This window comes from Delphinus delphis, chromosome 17, assembly GCF_949987515.2.
Source record: "Delphinus delphis chromosome 17, mDelDel1.2, whole genome shotgun sequence".
NCBI classification, from domain to species: Eukaryota; Metazoa; Chordata; class Mammalia; order Artiodactyla; family Delphinidae; genus Delphinus; species Delphinus delphis.
In genome coordinates this window covers 62,331,879-62,354,895 of record NC_082699.1, presented here as the reverse complement: position 1 = coordinate 62,354,895, position 23,017 = coordinate 62,331,879, and the positions used below count along the sequence as shown (strand labels likewise).

At 37.0% G+C, this 23,017-nt stretch overlaps 1 protein-coding gene across 2 annotated transcripts in view; it reads right to left on the bottom strand.

Moving 5' to 3' along the window:
- MTBP (MDM2 binding protein) overlaps positions 1-23,017 on the bottom strand; it is a 72,476-nt gene that overhangs the window by 7,773 nt on the left and 41,686 nt on the right. The window contains exons 14-18 of one of the 2 annotated variants that reach the window (XM_059995128.1): positions 19,719-19,874; positions 14,879-15,017; positions 9,216-9,371; positions 6,363-6,458; positions 155-421 (exon numbers count right to left, since the gene is read on the bottom strand). In XM_059995128.1, coding sequence (XP_059851111.1) covers positions 155-421; positions 6,363-6,458; positions 9,216-9,371; positions 14,879-15,017; positions 19,719-19,874 — 814 coding nt within the window. The remainder of the gene's footprint in view (positions 1-154; positions 422-6,362; positions 6,459-9,215; positions 9,372-14,878; positions 15,018-19,718; positions 19,875-23,017) is intronic. The other variant, XM_059995129.1, reaches the window with a different exon arrangement.

Sequence of the window (23,017 nt, the reverse complement as noted above, 5' to 3'; positions counted from 1 at the left end):
TCAACTGCTCACAATACAAACACAGTTCCTGTATGAATGAATTACATTAAAATCTGCACAGAAAGCAGCTTAAAAATCTGAAAGATTAATTCAATTACCCTCGGCCTAAAATACTTTCTGTCAAGATACTATCTTTATGTACTTAATATACCACCTTTTGGGGGGATAAAGGCAGTTCAGATCTTTTGATCTCCTTTTTCCTCGGGAGACTTCAGTCCGGAGTTCACTTTGTAAAGCTTCTCCATCAGGGACACTTCCGGGCTCTGACAAAACTGCTGGAGACGGAAGAGGGCTCAGTACGGTAGGTACTGGAAAACTTTCTCTGGTGCATGTAGTTTGAGTTTCATAACGAATAAGACGAGACTGAAGTTCTGAAAATCCCCCATCTCTTTCTAATGCTTTTCGGTCATCCAAGCAATATCTAAACAAGAGAAAGATCTTTAAAATCAAAGACTCCAAGGCAGCCATGGGCTTTTCCCTGCCAATTAGGGAAAAGCAAAACATGTGCTTAAAAAGTTCTTACTAAACTTCCTAATAATTGTTGGAAGGTTGAGTGAACGGCCAACTTCCCTCACAAGTTCAGTTTTTTCCAGCCTGCTACACAACATGGCAAAAGATTAAAAAAATTTGAAGTACAATCTGATTCCTCTTTGACTGTTTCTGGGCAACAGATTAAGTTAATCCTCTGGCTTATTTTCAAAATAATACAGTTGCTGTTTTGATACTTTTTAAATCTCTACCAACCTCTGATACTTCAGCATGGCTGATATGTAATGACGTGAAATGCTAACTTCTGTTAGAAAGAACAAGTTTATTTTCAACACAAAGATTAACAGGGTATAAAGGCATTCTAAACTGGCTCACCAAACACAGCTCAGAACATTTTGAAATTTCCCTTTGAAACTCATTTCCACCTTACTGACTGATTGACAAATTTTCCTTCAAACACTTCAGCTGTGTGTGCATTTGGTTTCTAGCTAAATCTGATTTAACAACAATGAGATGTTTGCTCAGTGATTTAACATCAATGAGATGTTTGCTCAGTGAATGCTTCTGGACTTAAAGAAATCCCATCTTAGGGACTTCCCTGGTGGTCCAGTAGTAAAGAATCCGCCTTACAATGCAGGGGATGCAGGTTCTATCCCTGGTAAGGGAACTAAGATCCCACGTGCTGCAGGGCAACTAAGCCCGCGAGCCACAACTATTGAGCTCGCACCTCAACTAGAGAGCCCGCGTGTCGCAAACTACAGAGCCCACGCACCCTAGAGCCTGCACGCAGCAACCAGGGAGAAGGCCGTGCGCCGCAACAAAGAGCCTGCGCTGCAAGGGAAGATCCCGCGTGCCTCAATGGAGATCCCGCGTGCCACAACTAAGACCTAACGCAGCCAAAAAATAAATAAAAATAATAAATAAATAAATGCTTTGATAAGGCTTAAAAAAACAAAGAAATCCCATGTTGTTAAGTACAACAAATAAGCGTATCAAGAAAATCACCAATGAGATGTGTGACCTTGGAATACCCTTCACATTCTCCCCTTCTACATCAAGGAAACAGTTTCACATATACGATGACAGGACTTTAAACATTAAAACCTTTTTCTGTTATCTGTCCTCTTTACTTGTAAAATTCTAAGAAGTTTCCTTAGAGTCAGAACTTTGGGTCTATAAGCTTTTAGTTCAACACTCAAGGAGTATATCATTACCCCAACCTGATTGCCTGACGGAGGTTTTCTCTTTCTCTTGTGATACATATTTGATTTCTAAGAGTACAGACTAGAGAGCCAGACTCCCTGGATTTAAATCCAGCTCTACCACTGTGTGAACATGGCCAAACTACTTAATTTTATCTATGCTACTGCTGCCTCTTCTGCAAGATGAGATTCGTAGCAGTTATCTCAAAGAGCTATGGTGAGGATCATGAATGGGTACACGTACGCACTCAGAAACAGTGCCTGGAACATGCAAGCAAAGCTGTCAGTAAATGTATGCTGCTGCTCTTATCATCACCATCATCATCATCAGTGGTTTCATTTTCTACCACAGCAAATCTTATGCTATGCTGATGATATGTAGCTCAGCCAGGATTCAGACCCAGGTTGGTGACTTCAGAGTCTGACTTTAACCAATTTCGTATGCTATCTCTCACGTAAAGTGTAAGGGTCATCTTACTTAGGGGTCAACCCACGGCTGAACATTAGAATCATCTGAAGAGTTTTTATGAAATACTGATGCCCAGAGTTTCTGATTTAATTGGTCTGGGGTTGGAATCAGTCTTGGACATTTTTTTAGAAAGCTACCTAGGTGATTCTAAAGTGCAGCTAGGACTGAAAAATCTCTGATATAAACCAACAGTTTAATTTAACAGGTGGGAAAAATGAGCTCCTAAGTTATACTGTTAACTGGTGGCAGAAGAGTGACTAGAACCTAGGTCTCTCAATTCTCTAACATTCTTTCTCTAGTCTGTTGTTTAATAAAACACATTTCATTAAAAATCAGCCCCAACCCTAAGGATTACTGATGAGTCCTATTTCTATCCTGGGCGATTGACAGAATCTAGAAAACCACTAAGAACCATGAATGTTAAGGAAAAGTTCTAGGAGAGAGGAAATGTAATTCCTGATTGGCTTACAGGAAATTTTTCAGAGAAAAATAATGCATAGTTTGACTCCACATGCATACTTTTTTCTACTCTAAGATTTTGATTCTAAGATGCAGATTTTTTCCTTCCAGTTTTAACATCTCTTAATCACAGCTGTTCATAATGTCATGCCTCCAACTGAATTATGTGCACTGTGCATATTGACTTCAATTGTCATTTAAAATGTCTTCAAAGTGATTTTACTATGATTTGGCATCAAAACAAAAAGTGACTTTGTAAATAAGAAAGGAACAGAAACAGAGTAGCAGGGTGCGTATGTGATAATAGTGAAGAAAAATATTCACTGTTGGATGAATGAGTAAACTTCCACATTTTCTTGCAAAACAATAACCAAATGCTTTATGTGTCCAAAGAAAGAAAAATACCTATCAGAAGATGAAGCTATCATTGTCCTGTAACTACAAAATAGGCAAGATACTGCCTAGCACACACCAAGCAATGCCGATGAAAGCCGGAAAAACTGCCAAATCTCTTGGAATACATGAAAGAAAGTTCAGAGCAACAGGAGGCTGGTGTGGCCAACTGACTCTCAGTTTGACAGTGGAATTCAATTTGTTGTTAAAGAAAATGGTGCATCTTACAATCAATGGTATCTTACACTCCAGGATAGGAGAGAGAAGTGAAAAACAAGTCAACTGTGGATAGATTTCATTTTGGCTTAAGTAAACATTGATCTGTACTTGAGCAGTTTATATATTTCTTCCAAATATTTCTTATGTTTGAGTAGAGGAAAAGCTCAAGGATTCCAGAGGCTCACGGCAATGTAAGAAGAGAGAACTTTCTTTGCAGTGTCATATTTACTTTGAAATTTCACTTGAACTTTGCTTCGAGTAGAAATTTAATCTACATGTAATGTGAATAGGCCCTCACACTATAAACCCAAATCCTGAAAAAAAGCATGTTTCTGGACTCACTGTGCTCACCTCCTGCAACTTTCTTAGTTTGATCTCAATGGCCCCAGATTAAATTTACAGCAAGGAAAATGGAGTCACAAATTTGTTTATTTGCTTATAAGGGCAGGCAACTTTCACTTTTTAAAGTCCTTAAATTCTTATTTCAACTGTTTTTTTCATACTCAGACAGACAGAAGTTCAATGTTGTTGCATGTATACATACATTGTTCCTTGTTATTACTGAGTAGTGCTGCTTTAATACCAGTTAATTTATCTATTCTCCCATTGATGTACACCTAAGGCTATTTCCAGGTTGTGGGTATTATGAATAAAACTGCTCTGTGGGTTCTTTTACCAGTCTTTTTGTGGTGTTAGGTTTTCATTTCTCTTAGGAAAATGACTATTAGAAATGCTGAGCCAGGGAGTCTGAGTATGTTCAGTTTTATAAGAACCTGCCAGATCCTTTTCTGAAGTAGATAAATCACGTTATACTTCCACCAAAAATGTTCCAGGGTTCTGATTGTTCCATACGCTTGTCAACACTCATCGGTCTTTTATTTTAACCATTCTGGTGGCTGCACAGTATTTTATTTTATGGATGCACTATAATTTATTTAACCAACCTCCTACAGTTAGACATTATTTCCAATGTTTCTTATTTTAAATAACACTGTGAAAAATACCCTTGCCTAATAACTTTCCATGTAAACGCTAATTTTATCATTAAGTGAAGTTAATCTATCTGATATTATAAACAACTGCATGGCTTTTGGTAGATTACCAAGCAGCCCCCCAGACAGGTTGTAACAATTTATATTCCAAGCTGGCTTATTCATGTCCCTTTACCTCCACCATGATTTTATGGGTGAAAAGGATTCTCACTGTTGTTTCAATTTACATTCTTAATGTAAATTTAAAAAGCTGACTGGTGAAGAAAACAACTCTTCACGTGTATTGGCCATATTTATTTCCTGTTTCAAAAACAAATGGTTTAAGATGTTGCAAACTCTTCCATAGGGGCCTTTATCTCATTTTCTTATTGATTTGTAAGCATTACGAAGAAAATTTACCTTCTCATTTATGTCAAAAAATATTTTCCTCAGTTTAATCCACACTTTTAATCTTGTTTCTGTTGATAACTGACATTACTGTTTTAAAAATTAGGACAAATCTATCACTCTTTTTTGATTTCTTCCTCTGCTAGAACAGATTTTCCCCTACATTTTATGCTAGTTCTTTACTTTCACAGTTTTCCCACTTTTAATTCTTAATACATCTGCGATTTATTTTGATATTCGGCGTGAACAAAGAATCATTTCAAACAGATTTATTTTTATTTGAATACTTAATCAACATTCTCACTACTATCTACGGAACATTTTTCTTTTGCCCTCTGATTTGAAATTCTTTTTCTATCAGATCAAATTATCATGTATTCTTGCTTTTTCCTTGGAATTTCTACTTAGGTCCAGCCCCACACTGTAATTACAATAGCTTTATAATAAAATTTTCTAGTAATATGATACAATTTATCTCATTCTTTAAACGAGAGGAGACTTCTTACCAGATAAATTATAGAATTATTTCATCAAAAGGTTCAAAATCGACAAGAACTGTATTAAATGTTTGCATTGATGTCAGGAGAATTAACACCTTTATAACACAGGATCTTCCCATAGAGAAACAAGGCATGTTTCCCCTAAGTAATCAACATTGCTTTTATGTCCCCTAATACATATTATTTGTAAATTTTCCCATTCTACATTTCTTACAAGAATACTTCTGATATTTATGATTTTATCTATTTTGAATGGGATCATTTTCATCCTGTTAAAAACTGGACATGGCTAGTTTAAAGGAAAACTTGTGTCTTTTATATGTATTTTATAACTGGCTACCTTACCAAATTCTACTACTTGTAAGTCTTTCAGGTCTCTTCTCTGCAAAATAAAAAGCAAATACAAAAAAACCTTTTGGTATCCGTTTTACTACATGTAACTCTTTTAAACTCTTTAGTTTTCCTTATTTTAACTGATTGGCTAGAACATATAGAAAAATGATTAAAAAGAAAAAATTGGTCAGAGCAGGTATCTTTTTCTTGCCCCTGACTTTAACGGAGAGTTTAATTTTGATGCTCAAAAATAACCAAAAATTTTTGCTTCTAGTATCAAATTTGACATAACTTTACACATTCTTTAAATAAAATAAATCTTATTTAAGCATAACAAGAAACCTAACCATTCCTAGAATGACCTGTTGTCACTAAGGTCTTGAAAATTTAACCTAAAATACATTATCTCTATCATTCCATTTCTTGTCCTGGTGAAAATGGTAGATGTGCACATGACCTCCGGAACTCCTAATACCTCTAAGCAAAAGAATCCTTGGAAATTTCATTCATCTGGTCAATTAGAATTCCATAAAAATGTACACATAATTAACATGTTGCAAATGAGAATGCATTTTATCTAACAGTTTCTGAGCAATTACAATGACCAGGGAATATTAATGTGACCAGTAGTATAAATACACATTTACAATGTAGGGACTAAAATAATTTTGACTAAAATATCTAGTAACTAATAATAGGATGTTTAAATGTAAAACTGATTAATCATCAAATAACTTTTTTCCAACAGAAGACAAATTATTTGTGTATGTACTGCTTAGTTTTTTGAGGTTTTTTTGACATACTTTCTCTTTGCTTCTCTGTCCCAATTTATATCATTTTATTAGTCACTCTTCACACTCACCTAAGATAAGCTACATCAACAACACACAGAAGAGTAAAGTGAAAGTAAAAAACTCACTCAATTCCATGATAATGACATACTGAGGCTTTTTCAAAAGGTAAACCCTGAAGTTTCCGAGGACTGAGTTCTGGTGTCAGGACAAAAGTCTTTTCCCTGAAACAAAAAGTTTTTCATTTGTATTTAAAGTTTATTTAGTGATGAAGAGAAAGTTCAAGAAACTGTCTAAAGAAGGAAATCTGACTTCCTTCTCTATAACTGGATCTCATATGGGACAAAGAAGGAAATGAAGTGAGGTTAAGCCTATGGGTTTTGTCACTTACATTTTCTGTGTCCCAAGTTTCGGAAGTTACCATGCTACTTCACAAAACTATTCTGAGAAATGGTTAAATCAAGAATAGAAAATGGTTTCTAGTGGAAGTTCAAGAAACAGCATTATTCCTGAAGAATATTTTTTTCTTGGTTTAGGAAAATGTTTATGAATTTAGCTAAATTCTTTTTTCTAGGGGAATAAAGTCAAACTCCAATCTTTAGTGACAAAAGAAGTATTTACTTCCTCCTATAACCACATGAGGAATGCAGATTTTTCTTTGCCTGGGAATGAAGTCATTTTGACACCTACTTTAAGAATCAGTGACCTTTTAAATATCAGAGGATAAAAAGACTAACTGCTGATTTCAGTTCTTCTTCTGAAGTAAGTTTCCAATCAGCAGGTATGTTGGAACTAATCATGTGGTGAGCTTACATAAAATATTCATGTTCTACCCCTCCACACCTAGACCTGCAGGGGTACATCAAAATCTCAGGAAGAAGCCTGCTGCAATTAGGTTAAACTCTCCTAGTTGTTCTAATAAGTGCCCTCCTTCTCTTCCTGAGTTGGGAGGTACTGTTCTAATGAACTGAATCATGTTCCTAGAGCTCAGAACAGGTTAGATGGGAATGGGAGAATTATACAAGTGGTCTTTACACAGTTAAGAGGCAGAATGAAATACCAGGGGCTTGAATTCAGAAGACTTAGAAATGGTATACATAAAAACAAGTAGATAGTAGAGTACCATGAATAAATTGGCTATCACATTTTCCCCCCTTGGCTTTAGTAATGAAAACTGCCCATATGCCACCGAAAATTAAAAATTATCTCTGAGTACTAAGATAAGCGCTTGAAATTATTACATTAAAATGTAAGACATATGCAAGTTAATGAATCCCAAAAACCAGAATTTATATTCAATGCATCCATTTAAACAGTTCTGAATAAATAACATGAATAAATTGCAATGATCCCAGTATTCTGATGACTAATTATTAAAGTGAATAATTTTATAATATAGAACTATTTAGGTACCTAGCATTTCACTTCTTTCCTTTGCCATGTTGTCTTCCATTTCTTATTTTAATCTCTCTAAGCAGCTCTATCTATTTTTGTTTAATTTTACTCACACCTTGTTCTTTCTAAAGGTAACACTGTAATACATATGTATTTTGTCAATGTTTAATATTCCTCTGGTGTATATATAGGAGTCACTCCTGTACTTTGTTTAACTTAGTATTGCATTTCGGTGGTTCCTTGCATGGGTAGACATTTAATAAAAGTCTGCAGGTCCTTGATTCATTACCATGAAAGCTCATCCTTCAACTTTAATTTTAATAGAAGATATATTTGATAATGACACAGTTCTTTACTAACATCAAGGAATTATAGCAAACTTCCCTAAATAAATCACTGGTAAACTACAGAAAGAATTAATAGCATCTCCCCTAGACATTGCAGCTAGAAAGACATTCTGGTCAAAAAGAGTACAACCTACATAATCAGTTTTGGCAAACCCATCTGACTCTGCCAGTTCACGCTTAATGATTTGGAAGGACAGTAATCCAATAACTAAACAGATGAAAATGTGTACATAGTTCTTCCCTTTCTTGACTCCCACAAAAAAGACTATCAATCTCTCAAAGCTATGAGAAAAAGAAAATTACTCTAAAATCACACTATTTTTATGTCATTAAGATCATTAAGTCATTAAGACTCCAAATTATTAAGATCCTCATGTTTTCAAAGTTGCTCCCCATCTCTCTCTCTTTAGTGAACACACACATGAAGGCAATATGCTCTAACATTAGTTTTGAGAGCTAACTATTTTCAAATAAATCCTTTCCAAAATTAACCCTTAAATTCAATATTTGCCAAAACAAGCTTTGAAAAAGTAATCAAAATGTTCTATAATTCTTAAGGTCCTTTGGAAGGTTCTCAGAATAATGGAATAGAAAAAAGAAATTGGGGTAGTGAACAAATTATTCAAATCTCACAAGGGTATGATGCCATAATTTTATCTGTAATTAAGTAAACTTCAGTAATATCCAGAATTAATTAGTAACTTAGTGGAAGTTTTCTTGGAAGTCAAATTAGTTGTAAATTATTCATGTAGACACTGAGTTCTTCCTTGGTAATGGTATAGCTTTGAAAGCATTTTTATTACACTTCCCCAATCTCTTCAGTTGAAAGGCTGTCCTTTTTGCTATTAGACATAACTGACAGTGTCACGGTAAGTAGTGGCAAAATCAAAACTAGAGAGTGATACAGAAAAGAGAATTTTTAAAAATATCTGCAAGTCAAATTACAATTTTTTCTTAAAAAGTATTGCCATCTGTATACAAAGTAGAAGCTGATTTCTAAGAGAAATATGCTGAGGTTGCTTTTATTATTCCTGTTTCCCTTACAGTCAATACTACAAAACAGTAGGACATTTGGCTAAGGTAAAATGTGAGGATTAAGGCCAATTGATAAATGCTGGGCTCAAACTTGTAGAATTTGTCAAAGTGTCACAGAGCATTAATTAACTGGAGAAATGAGATGCCATGTGTTTTTTAAATGATTGCTTAAAAATTAGTTGAAATTGTAAGTTTGTAACTTACCCTTTCTGAATCTGTAAAGGTTGAAGATCTCCAATTGGTAATCCATCTGAGGTAAAGAATTTCAGCAATTCTTTAGCATCCAATAATGTGACTGAATCCCGTGGACCCTCTTTGTGGCCCAGTAACTGTTCAGATGAACGAGGTAATGAACCAGTTCTGAGAAAAAAATGTTATGTAGATTTATTAAAAGTGGATTAGGGCTTCCCTGGTGGCGCAGTGGTTGAGAGTCCGCCTGCCGATGCAGGGGACACGGGTTCGCGCCCCGGTCCGGGAAGATCCCACATGCCGCGGGGCGGCTGGGCCCGTGAGCCATGGCCGCTGAGCCTGCGCGTCCGGAGCCTGTGCTCCGCAACGGGAGAGGCCACAACAGTGAGAGGCCCGCGTACAATCAATCAATCAATCAATCAATCAATAGACAGAGTCAGAACTAGACTGATTCTGAATTAGATACTTGTTCTATTCTATAACTCTATGAACCCAAAAAGTTCCAGAAAGTTTTAAAAACAGTAAAGAGGAAAATAGTTTCAGAGAATGCTAAAGGTTTTATCAAGCACTGAGTCACAGATCATGACATTACTCTGTCACCAAAGCAAAAATAAAATCTTTCAATACCTACACGGAACATTAATTTCCTGACTTTATATTAATTCAACTATTTCCTGATTATTTAAGCACTCAAATCAAGCATTTTTACTGATAATTTTATGATTAAAATGTTGACATTATGGCTTTAGACATATTTCTAAACATGACAGTGCCTCTTTCCTCTTCCTATTCCCTTATTTATTTATTTATTTATTTATTATTCATTCTTGGCTGCACTGGGTCTTTGTTGCTGTGCGTGGGTTTTCTCCAGTTGCAGTGAGTGGGGGCTACTCTTCGTTGTAGTGCACGGGCTTCCCATTGCAGTGGCTTCTCTTGTTGTGGAGCACGGGCTCTAGGCGCATGGGCTTCAGTAGTTGTGGCACACGGGCTCAGTAGTTGTGGCCTGCAGGCTTTAGAGCACAGGCTCAGTAGTTGTAGCGCACAGGTTTAGCTGCTCCATGGCATGTGGGATCTTCCCAGACCAGGGCTGGAACCCGTGTCCCTTGCATTGGCAAGTGGACTCCCAACGACTGTGCAACCAGGGAAGCCCTCCCTTTATTTTTAAATTGAAAATATAAATCTAATAAAAATAGTCAAACAGAAAAACACTTAAATATTTTCTCTGAACTTTATACTCCAGGAGGGCAGGAACTACATTATGAGTTTAATTTAATTTCTGTGTGGCCATTCTTTAATAGTGACTCACAAAATCTTAATGAATATTACTCTCAATCATTTTATAAGCCAGTTGCAATGGGGAAATGTATACTTTGCATTTACATAGAACCCAGGACACAAGAATATCAGAGCAATTTAAAAGCCCAGTTTGTGATGAATTATACTATCAAGATATGTCTTAGGTTAAAAACAAAACAAAAAATACTGACAACACTTTGTTTATTGTTTTCAAGCTTACAAAGTATTTTTTCATACATTATCTCATTAAATTTTCACAGCTTTGGAGTAGAACTGGGATTGTTATCCCCATCTTAAAGATGAGGCAACAAAGTCACACAACAGGTGACTGAGTTTGTCTAAAACCAAATTCTTATGACTTTTAAATTTCACTATGTAATGGTCCTGTATTCCAGCTGAACCTGCTTTAACACAAAACAAATTATGAAAATATATAACATAACTTTTGTCCCCAGCCAAGAATTTGATGGTATTTTCCCATATTTTGAAGTGTCCACAAATATTGATTGAACATTTACTCTGCAATTATCATTGTAAGGTACTGAAAAAAGAGTTCACTGATGATAATTTACAGACTCATAATCACTGCTCTCAACTGTGTAGAGGTATGACTTGAAGTAGGAGAAAGAAGGTGAGGAGAGTGAAAAGAGATAAATACACCAATGTAGAATGAGGTAGAAAAGGTACAATAAAATAAGTTTCATGAAAGAAGTAATAACACAGTTTTTTAACTGCATCATTTATAAAAGTCTTAAGAGAAAGGTGCTATTTGAGCTAGACTTAAATGACAAGCAAGCTTCTTCTAGTTCAAGATGGTGGATTAAACATACACATTAACCTTTCCACTCAAACAAATAAAAATCGAAGTACTGGGCACTAAGTCTATAATAGGATTGAAAAAAGGAAGAAGGAAAAACAGTGGACCAAAGAGTTCAATGAATTTCAGGAATAAACTAGAACAAGAGCCTCAACAAGAATTAGAGAGAAACCTACAAAAAAGGTAGAACATGTCTTCTTTTTTCCATCCCACAAAGCCACAGAGGGAGTCTAAACTTGAGCTTGGAGTGGCAACGGGCAGAAATCAGGTGACATATTTTCAGAACTCTACTAGAACTCTTGTTCTAGTACGACCCTCCCACACCACATCTTATCCCCATGCTTTTACCTCCAAGTCAAAAACCGAAACTGTGAAATCCAGAACTATGTGCCTGTCCTACTGTTGGTGGTGGAGCCTCCAGAATAAAGCCCCATTATTTTAGTTATGGGTAAAGGACCAAGGCTACCTGCCTTTTGATACCCCCAGGGGCCCTATATCTCCCCTCCCCCAGCATTAATTCAGGTGTGAGCAGGTAGGGAACAGAACTACACATATATAGAGAAAATGTATGCAACTACCAGTATAACATAGCCTAGTACTAAATTCTTAGCTATGAAGAATCAAGGGCCACCAGACACTAAAGAACTACACCTAAGAGAAAAACACCAGAGGAGCAAATAAAACAGATCGAAAGGATCATTTAAGGAACAGATAAAACAAGTTAAAAGAAAACTCCAATTAATATTCTTATAGTATCTTCTCAATTCTCATTATTAAAAGAACAGGTAGCTATGAAAAAAATAGGGTAGATAACAAAAAAGAATTATTAGGAATTTTAAAAATGGCTGCCAAAAATTTAATAGAAACGATGGAAGTGAAGGTCAAGGAAATATCCTAGAATGTAGAGCAGAAAAGATGAAGAGATGGATTATTGAGAGAAGAATCAAATTTGAATGAAAAATCAATCCAGGACATCTAAAATTATTTAAAACAGATATTACAGAGAAGAGAGAAGAAAAAAGAAAACAGAAGGAAGACCACTATTAAAGAAATAATAGAAGAACATCTCCCGGAGCCGTAAGGCATTGGTGGTTCAATGGTAGAATTCTCGCTTCTCCCAGAGCTGAAAAAAAGACAAAAGGCTTGAGACCAGAATAGTTCACACCATGATGGCCTCATGTAATTTCAGAACATTATGGAAAATAGAAAATTCTAAAAGTCCCAGACAGGGTAAACTACCTATTAAGGAACAAAAATCCATGTTGCATCTGACTTCTCATTAAGATACGAGATCCAAGAAAATGCAGTTCTAATCTAGAAATGTATTCAAAAGAAATACCAGGATAACAGTTGTGCAGGTAGAAAGGGTCAGTCCAAATCAGAGTAGCAAGTCAGAGAGGTGCAAGAAAAATGACTTCAAGAAAAAAAAAATTGCCTATTGCAAATAACATAAGGTGCCAGAGAAAGAAGAAGGATAAATGGTGAAGAGAAGTAGAGATGTTAATTTCCTCCCCTTTCACAATGGGAAGTTAAAATATACAATCTAAAATTCACGGGTGGGCTTTCCTGGTGGTGCAGTGGTTAAGAATCTGCCTGCCAATGCAGGGGACACAGGTTCAAGCCCTGGTCCCGGAAGAGCCCACATGTCATGGAGCTACTAAGCCCATGCGCCACAACTACTGAGCCTGTGCTCTGGAGCCCACGAGCCACAACTACTGAACCCGTGCGCTACAACTACTGAGCTTGTGCCCTAGAACCCACATGCCGCGACTACTGAAGCCCCTGCGCCCAGAGCGTGTGCTCTGCATCAAGAGAAGCCACGACAATGAGAAGCCTGTGCACCACAGTGAAGAGTAGCCCCCGCTCACCACAACTAGAGAAAGCTTGCACACAGCAACAAAGACCCAATACAAACAAAAATAAAAACAAATAAATAGACATTTAGAAAAAAATAAATAATCACGGGCAAGAAATGCAAGTTCTTTTACGGGTAACCTGTCCTTTTCTCAACCTTCTTTCTAGATTGTCATTTCCCTCCTGACCTATAAACGTTAGAAACCTTCAAGGAATGGTCTTAAGCCCTCTTTCCTTTTTCTACATGGTCTCACCAAGTGATCTCATGCACTAGCATGTATTTAGAAAAACCCTTTTAATGACAGCTGCAAACTGACTTCCAGATTTCTCCTCTGATCCACCTAACATGTCCACTTGCATAAGCCATAGAGCAAACTTAGCATCCTTAAAGCAGAACTCTCGATTTTTCTCCCCAAATCTGTCCTTACTCCAACTTCTCTCCAATCTTCCCCAAACCATAAGTGAGAACACCACTCACATGCTGTTCAAGCCAGAAATCTAAACTGTCTTGGTTGCCTCTCTTTCCCTGTCCTCCACATCCAGTCCATCACAGGAAGGTTTTTTCCCCAGCTAATAAGCACCAAAATATATCCCAAACTTGTTCTCCACTACTACTCTAGTTAGAAATCAAAGTTATCTCTCAGCCTACAGAAAAAGCCACCCAACTGATCTGTCTGTTCCTAGTATCCTCCTCCTACAATCTATTCGCCACGAAAGAGTAAAAGTGATTTTGCAAAATCAGATCACGTCACTCTTTGGTATAAAATCCATCAAAAGTTTACCAATGCACTTACAATATAATCCAGGGTCTGTATGAAAACCTATAAGGTCCTGTGTGACTGAATGTGCTTCACCCATTTATCCATTAGGTCTCAGCTCCAATGTAACCTCCTCAGGGAGCCATCCCTGACCATCCACCTCATCTCTCCACGCCCACAGCAAGTAAAATCACTCTCCTTCAGTCCCTCTGTTTCAGTCATTACACATAGAGTAATTTATAAGTATTACATTTACTTGTCTGGTTACTCCTCTAAGAGGAGAGCCTGACACGTAGTTGGTACTCAATAAATCTGTTGACATCTATAAACAAAATGTTGTTATAGCAAGTCACAAATGTTATAGCAAGTCATAAATGTTATCAGCAGAGGATCTAAAGATAAAAATGTGATTTGGGGGAAGTGAGTTGGAGGAGGGCAATGCAAGAGAGCCAAATCCCTTCTCTTTATTCCATTATTCTACCACTCAACAATTATGTACTGAGTGCCGACTATGTATTGAACCAAAAACAAAACAAAAATAAACTCTGCCTCTTAGAGATAGTTAATAGATACTACACAAACATAAAAATGTAAAACAGGAAGAGTTTAAAATAGCTCAAAGAAGAAGAGTACTCTTTCTTCATTTTACATGTTCCTGTATTGTTTAAATTTTTCTTACATATTCATATACCTGTGTATATCTATAGAAGATGGTCTGGAAAGACATCCACTAAAATGTTAACTGTGATTATGTACACCTAGAAAGTACAAGTAGAAGGTAGTAGAAAAAGAGCATTTCGTGGACACACTACTCTGTAGTGCTCTATCTATCTATGGATTTATAGTAAGCATATATTTCTTTTATAATAAAACCATAAACTACTAATATCTCATAAATACAAGGATTAAGATTTAAAAAGTCATTAAAAAATACTGAGCTATTTAAATATTACCTCATTTTTTGTTTAGCTTTTTCAAAAGTTTCCAAGTTTTGAAGAACATGCCTTTCTGGCCACTCCAGAGGATTGGTTTCCACTAGACTTGAAGAAATACGTTCCACTGGATTAGAATCTGAAGAGAAATATGTAAGTACTGAAAGGTGTTAACATACTGAATTTTGCTATATAAAAATGTATGTAGATACATACATACATTGTGTGTGTGTGCACATGTGCATGTGTATAAAGGCAAATTCGATTAATTGTACAGTACTTACCTCGGGCATTTATTAAGGATATCTCTGATGGCCTGAACTGTGCAAAATACCATAGAAAAGTTTTTTGGAAATGAAAAAAAAAATCAGTATTAAGCTTTATTTTACTATCTCCTCATAATAAAAGTTATGAGCTAGAATTCAGAAGATAAATTAGCACTGTAAAAACTCATATGGAATGAAAGCATAACTTTGTTATTTTTGTGAAATTAGTTTTAAATGGAAAGGAGACAACTCTGTGGAGAATATACTGGATATATTATGTGATTTCCATACTACAAAGAGGAATTATCACCAGTATCCTGAGAAATTCATATCTTTAAAAGAGATTACCGGACTTCCCTTGTGGCGCAGTGGTTAAGAATACGCCTGCCAATGCAGGGAACACAGGTTCGAGCCCTGGTCCAGGAAGATCCCACATGCTGCAGAGCAACTAAGCCTGTGAGCCACAACTACTGAGCCTGCGCTCTAGAGCCCGTGCGCCACAACTACTGAGCCTGTGCTCTTGAGCCCGCGAGCCACAACTACTGAGCCCGCGTGCCACAACTACTGAAGCCCGTGTGCCTAGAGACTGTGCTCCGCAACAAGAGAAGCCACTGCAATGAGAAGCCCACGCACCGCAACGAAGAGTAGCCCCCGCTCGCTGCAACTAGAGAAAGCCTGCGCACAGCAACGAAAATCAAAAGCGCCCAAAAATAAATAAATAAATTTATATTAAAAAAAAGTGAGAATCATTAAAAAAAAAAGAGAGATTACCTCATTCTCAAAAGTACAGTAATACCATAAATAACTTACGATGTTTGCAGGTAAAGGTTACTTTAGAAATAATTCTCACTATGTATTAGTGTAAGATGCCTTAACACACATTTTCAAGTAAATCGCTAACGTTAAATATTATTCTACCACTAATAAAATATTATATGTAAGGGTGTGCTTATCTTTCCAGCCAGTATGCTTCAATGAACTAACACTGAGATTGTTGATAACACTGCAATTCTCATCAAAAACATACAGGGACACCTTCCATTCTCATTATAAATTATGAGTACATCCCAACTGTTTTAACACTGGCAAAATAACTAACTGTACTACATTTTGGATTCAAAAACTATCTGGTGTTTTAAATTGTTTGAACTATTACACACTAATAAACTGACTGAAAATTACTGGACATTAGCTATTTGACTAACCATCAACCCTGACAAAAATACCCATTTTATAGTTTGGGGTCTTACAAAGTGATAATGATTTGGTAAGAAATTTTTGAACAAAAAAGAAAAAAATTAATCATAAATGAAAACAGAAGCCAACTGCATAGTATTTTTCCTTTACTTATTAAACTATTTAGTCAAATAGCTTAAAATATTTTTACTGCCTATACTGGACTGCCCCAACCAAAGACCATCCAAATATAGCACTTCCCATTTTTTAATAAGGGTGGTGAAATACTATTTTATAGAATAATGAGCTTTATGATGAAATAATCTACTTTATAATGTTGGCATGGCTTTTCGAAAAAAGTATAAAGAAAAAAATCATTAGTAGTTCTGAACAGTTACAGGCTGTGTTCACAAAGAATACAAGCCATTTTAAATAAAAGTTAACATTAATTATTCCTAAATATTACAATATAATTAATTATTAACTTTGACTATACAATCTACATAAATATAAGTGACACAGGCTAAATATTAAGGAATGGATAGGCAAACATTCATATGTATCATGTCTTTTGGGGAATAACTTAATTCTTACAATAAAATGAAATACAATATTTTATTTATGTGGCAAGCAGGACACGGAGCCATGCTGACAATCAAAAAGGAGCCTCTGAGAAACCAAATACGCTGCTTCATTTTATTTATTTATTTTTAAAAAATATCTATTTATTTGGCTGTACTGGGTCTTAGTTGCAGCATGCGGGATCTTTATTTGCAGCATGCAAACTCTTAGTTGTTGCATGTGGGATCTAGTTCCCTGACCTGGAATCGAACCCAGGCCCCGTGCATTGGGAGCACAGAGTCTTAGCCACTGGACCACTGGGGAAGCCCTACCACTTCATTTTAAAACAGTGTTTTAGGGGCTTCCCTGGTGGCGCAGTGGTTGAGAACCTGCCTGCCAATGCAGGAGACGCGGGTTCGTGCCCGGGTCCGGGAGGATCCCACGTGCCGCGGAGCGGCTGGGCACGTGAGCCATGGCCGCTGGGCCTGCGCGTCCGGAGTCTGTGCTCCGCAACGGGAGAAGCCACAGCAGTGAGAGGCCCGCGTACCACAAAAAAAAAAGTGCTTTACTTTACAGGAGAAACAAAGAAATGGAAGTGATACAAAAGGTAAGTAAGGACTCAAAACTGCCCTACAGGGCTTCCCTGGTGGCGCAGTGGTTGAGAGTCTGCCTGCCGATGCAGGGGACACGGGTTCGTGCCCCGGTCCGGGAAGATCCCACATGCCGCGGAGCAGCTAGGCCCGTGAGCCATGGCCGCTGAGCCTGCGCGTCCGGAGCCTGTGCTCCGCAACGGGAGAGGCCACAACAGTGAGAGGCCCGCGTACCACAAAAAACAAACAAACAAACAAAAACTGCCCTACAAAATCATAAATCACAGCAAACAAAAAGGAAAGTAATATTTCAGATAACAATATGTGGCTAATGAATACAGGCCATGATAGCCTTACATTTCAAAATATGAATGAATCACCAAAAAAAGGTTATAATTGGTAGATTGTGTTTATTAATAGGGCAAGAATTATAAACATACACTAGAAGATTCTTATTAAAGTATTTGAAATCAGAAAATTGTGATCTTATAGCATTATCCAGAAAAGTCATTTATGCAGTGTTTATGTGCCCCAACAGTCCCAGGTAAAGGACACTGTTTTTTGAGTTCAGATATCACATTTGGCATTATGAAAGTCTTTAGCAAGTTATGGCAATGAGTAAATAAAATGGTATGTCTATACTCTCATTTGTTACACATGCTAGAGTTTTCACAAAAAAAAGAAAAAAAAACGGATCAATAACCCTAACAATTCCTAATAACTCCTAGTGTGCATGGTTGCAAATAATGGGTCAGAATATGAAATATAATTGACCTTGCTGCTTCTTTTGCTGTAATTTGCATGTAGGTGTACAGTTGACCCTCTGTATCCACGAGTTCCGCATCCACAGATTCAAGCAACCATAGATAAAAAATATTTGGGCGAAAAAAAATTCCAGAAAGTTCCAAAAAGCAAAACTTGAATTTGGTGTTTGCTGGCAACTATTTACATGGCATTGACATTGTATTTATAACTATTTACATTGTATTAGGTATTATAAGTAATCTAGAGATGATTTAAAAGACAGGAGTAAGGTACAGAGCTGGGATTCAGCCTTGTTAGTATTGCTCCAGAGCCCATGCTATAACCAAGAAGCCATGCTCTCTCACTTACTGAACATATCTTGCACTTACAAGTAACCTTATACTGTCTCCAACATCTTTCAGATTACTACGCACTATTTAACTTTGGTACTGATATTAACAATAGTGATAATGAAAATACAAACAACAGGTAACAATTTTTTGGCACTGATTGTGTTCTAAGTGTTTTACATGTATCAACTCAGTTAATCCTCATAATAACCCTAGTAACTGGGTAATATTATCATCCCCATTTGAAACATGAGGAAACAGAGATATGGAGAGATTAAATAACCTGCCCAAAGACATACGGCTAACAAGTGACAAAGCTGAGATTTAAACCCTGGCAGTCTATCTCCAGAAGCCTGGGCCCTTAAATGTGGCACTAGATGCTGTATTTATATTTTGTTTTCCAAACAGATCATAAGCCTGTAGAAAGCCAAGGACCCAAATTTTTACTTCTTTGTGTGCCTTCATGGCATCAAACAGAGAAAAGGCACTCAACAAACATTATTATTAACTTGATTCTTTGGTCATTTTCTTATTAATGTACGAATAAAAATGATTCTCACAGAATAAAAACAAAAAAATTATCCTGTACTTTTAAAATGCCAGGCAATCTTCAAATGCTTCTTTGTTAGATCTTGAAAAGCTTCACTCTATTCAAATTCATCACAAGAATGGAAACCAGGAAAACAGAAAGAAATGCAAGTTAATATAGAAATTATTTCCTGCTCCCTCAGTAGAAGCTTGGTACTGTTCCTGCTATAATAAATGGCAAATGTGGAGCATCTTATTATATGTACTTTTAACTATATTAAATTTACTGAGTAGGTTCTACTTTTTTTATCTTATGAAAACATAGCTTAATGGAAATCCATCCATTCTAGTAGCTTAGTAACAGTTTTAAGGGGAATCACCTTAAAGTGTTTCTCCCTCTGCTCAGAAACAATTATACTGGACATGCTTCAAGAAAGAAATTATCAGAGAATTTCTACTGTTTAAATGATGAAAAATACAGCTTATTATATATACATACATACTTGTATATACAAGTATATATCACTATTAAAATTTATGATAGATTTTTATTTGATTGATATATTTTATTAGTTTTAATAATAAATAACCATCATAAATGCCACACACAAAAAAGAACTAATGTTTAAAGTAACAGAAAACTTACCATTTAACCTATTGGAGGTGTTGTCTGTCTTTATTAGACTTGTTTTAGGGATAATAGCATCAAAATGATCGAAAAAGCATTCCCTTGTGAGTATTAATAGACTTTTGAGTTCATCCACAGAAAGTACTTCTGGCTGCTTTGCTAACTTTCTCCTTTCTGTAAGACAACAAATCAATATGATTAACAATATAACTGTCATTTTAAAGCCTTGCGAGCTCATCTACTAGTCTTTTATGGGAAATATTTTCAAAAATAAAACAAATGAATCTCTCCAGCAAATTAACGTTCCTGGGTAGGCCTGTTTTCAATTTAGTCCCATTTGAAGGTAACGGTAGAATTTCCAGTTTTGTGAGATAAACAGAAATACAGTGACTTGTTAACACTAAAAGGTGACCAACGGTAAAGGCAAGTTTACGGAACTTTTCAGGAATACACTGCAGAGCATGAAGAACAGCCTTATGTTGGTGTTTATGTGAAAATAAAACCTGTAAGACTTTCAGTTAAATGTGGTGGTTTGGCCATTTCCATCTATTTCTTCTCCCACCCAAAACTTAAAATCACAACAGAGGAATAAAAGAGGACAACAAAAGAAGACAATAAGTAGTGACAGTTTTCAACAAATTTTGGAAGATAAGATAATGCTGGAGTGGTAACTGAGAGTTTGCAGAGCAGAGGAAGTGTTAACTTGGGTGCCTGCAGAGGTATCAGGAAGGTCCTGAGCTAAAACAAGACTAGACACACATGGACGTTCTGTATCTAGCCTCCAGCCCTCAAGCCAGATGACTCTGCTCTCATCTTTTTGGGTAGAAACAGAAAAGGAGTCTCAGACTGCAGAATGTCAGGAACATTAAAAGGTGGTACTGATGCTGGAGTTACAACTAAGAGATTAAGTAAGAGTCTACATCCTGAAAGGTCAGACTCCAACCCTGGGGCCAGAAAGCTAGCAGCTACAAATGCCCCACTGAAAAGACTAAAGGATTCTCCTTTTCAAAAACTGAATGCCCCCATAGAAAAGAGCTTGATACTGACATTACAGTGGAATTAAGGATAGGAGCTCACAACCAAAATGTTAAGTAGCTACTCCACCACTCTTGAAGCTTCCCAGATATTACATTATAGTGAGACATAAAATTTCCCACTTAGGACAGACAGAAAAAAAATCACTAGACATCTAAAGAAAGGTACTGAGGGGAGAAGGGACTCTGCATTTCCATGGTCTTATGTTTAGACGTGTAAGGACTTTGATTCAGTAATGCTCCCAGCTCCCCTTTCCCTCCCATCACTCACTGAGCTAGTCTGGAGAAGAAACTAGGCACGTTCTGATTAAACCTTTCCTCTCCAACTTTCATCTGAGCTAGCAAGTTCTTAGGATACACACTCTCTGCAATGCAGTGAGGGCCCTGCCCGGTCAGGGTTGATCTGCAGGTGTCCCGCTCTGGCTGTCATTCAGGGGCTAAATTCAATTCTGGGTATATGTAGAAGAAAACCCACCATAGATCTAAAAAGTCATATCCTTCAACTCAGTAATTTATCTCCATCAGTGTGTTTCTTAAGTTTATTTCTCAATTGGTTCCAAATTTGGGAGAGAAAACAGGTATTATTTACTAGGCCCCTCCAAGCTAAAATAAAGTCCAGGATGAAAAGGAGAGGCTAAAGCAAGCAAAAAGAAAACAGGAGCCCAGCAGAAATAAAAACATTCCAGGGAACAAAAGAAAACTTGCCATAATTAATACTCTCGTCGAAATAAGAGAAGATACTATACTCATGAAACAAATACAGGATGCTCTGATAAAGGAAGTCAATGAACAAGAAAATATTTTTTAAAATTAATCACATGAGAGCTCAAATTTTTAAAAGCTGCAAGACATCTCCCAGAAACTAGAACGAAGAGATAATAATATGGAAACAGGAAGGAAAAGCAGGCATTCTGTCCAAAAAAAGCTGACATATAACTAATTAGAGTTCTAGAAAGAAAAAAAGAAAATGGGAGAAAAAATTATTACAGAGGTAAAAATTTTCAGACTTAAGAACGTGACTCTTCTGTTGATATGGCTCATCAAGTACACAGCTCAGGGCTTCCCTGGTGGCGCAGTGGTTGAGAGTCCACCTGCCGATGCAGGGGACACAGGTTCGTGCCCCGGTCTGGGAGGATCCCACATGCCGCGGAGTGGCTGGGCCCGTGAGCCATGGCCTCTGGGCCTGCGCATCCGGAGCCTGTGCTCCGCAATGGGAGAGGCCACAGCAGTGAGAGGCCCGCGTACCGCCAAAAAAAAAGAAAAAAAAAAATACACAGCTCAATACATTGGAGGGGGGGGATAGGGGAACACGCACATTATGATTCAGAGTAAAGCTTTCAGAGACAAAGCTTCTGGAGGTAAAAGTTCTAGAAGGGGTAAAAACAAACCAAAAATAGGCCACTTCAAAGGATAAGACTAGTATGAGATTTGTCAACAGGAACACAGCAACATAAAACACAATGGCATAGGGACTTCCCTGGTGGTCCAGTGGTTAAGACTCTGCTTTTCCACTGCAGGGGACACAGGTGTGATCCTTGGTCAGGGCTCCCGCATGCCGTGCCACGTGGCCAAAGAAAAAAAAAAAAAGACAATGGGACAATGTCTTCAAAATTCTAAGGGTAAACAATTTTTAACCTGGAAGTCTATATGGATTATCAATCTAGTGAAGATACTTTCAGACATGCAAGAGCTTGAAAAATGTATACCCCATGAATGAACTTTTACTCAGGAAGCTACTGCAAGATATGCTCCAACCAAACAAGAGGGGAATTCAAAGAAAAAGGGAGGACAAGGGGTCTAGAAAACAGGAGATTCCAAAAGAAGAGAAGAGGAAACAGGAGTCTCTTAAGATGTCAGTAGGTCTAAGGAAGCATTTTGTCTAAAATACAGTAAAATATGAAACACTCCAGAAAAAAAAAAACTATGAGACATAAAAAGGAACTACTGAGTTTGAACATGCAATAAATTTACTGATAGATGTGTGGCAGAAATGTTGGAGGCTCTGGGAAAACATAACAGTATTTTGCCTGTACAGAAGAATAGGCAAATTAAAAATAAGGTGATTATCAACCTTAAAAAAAAAAAAGATTATACAAGAAAGGAGAGTTGACCATCATCATATACTACATGACTCAGCAGTAAACTTATACATAGGTACATAGGTAGGTAGGTAGATGGATAGCTAGACAGGAAGAGACAAAGGAAGGGAGGGAGGGAGAGAGAGAGAGGGAAACAAAGAAAGAAAGAAAGAGAGGGAGAGAAGGAGGGAGGGAGGGAGGGAGG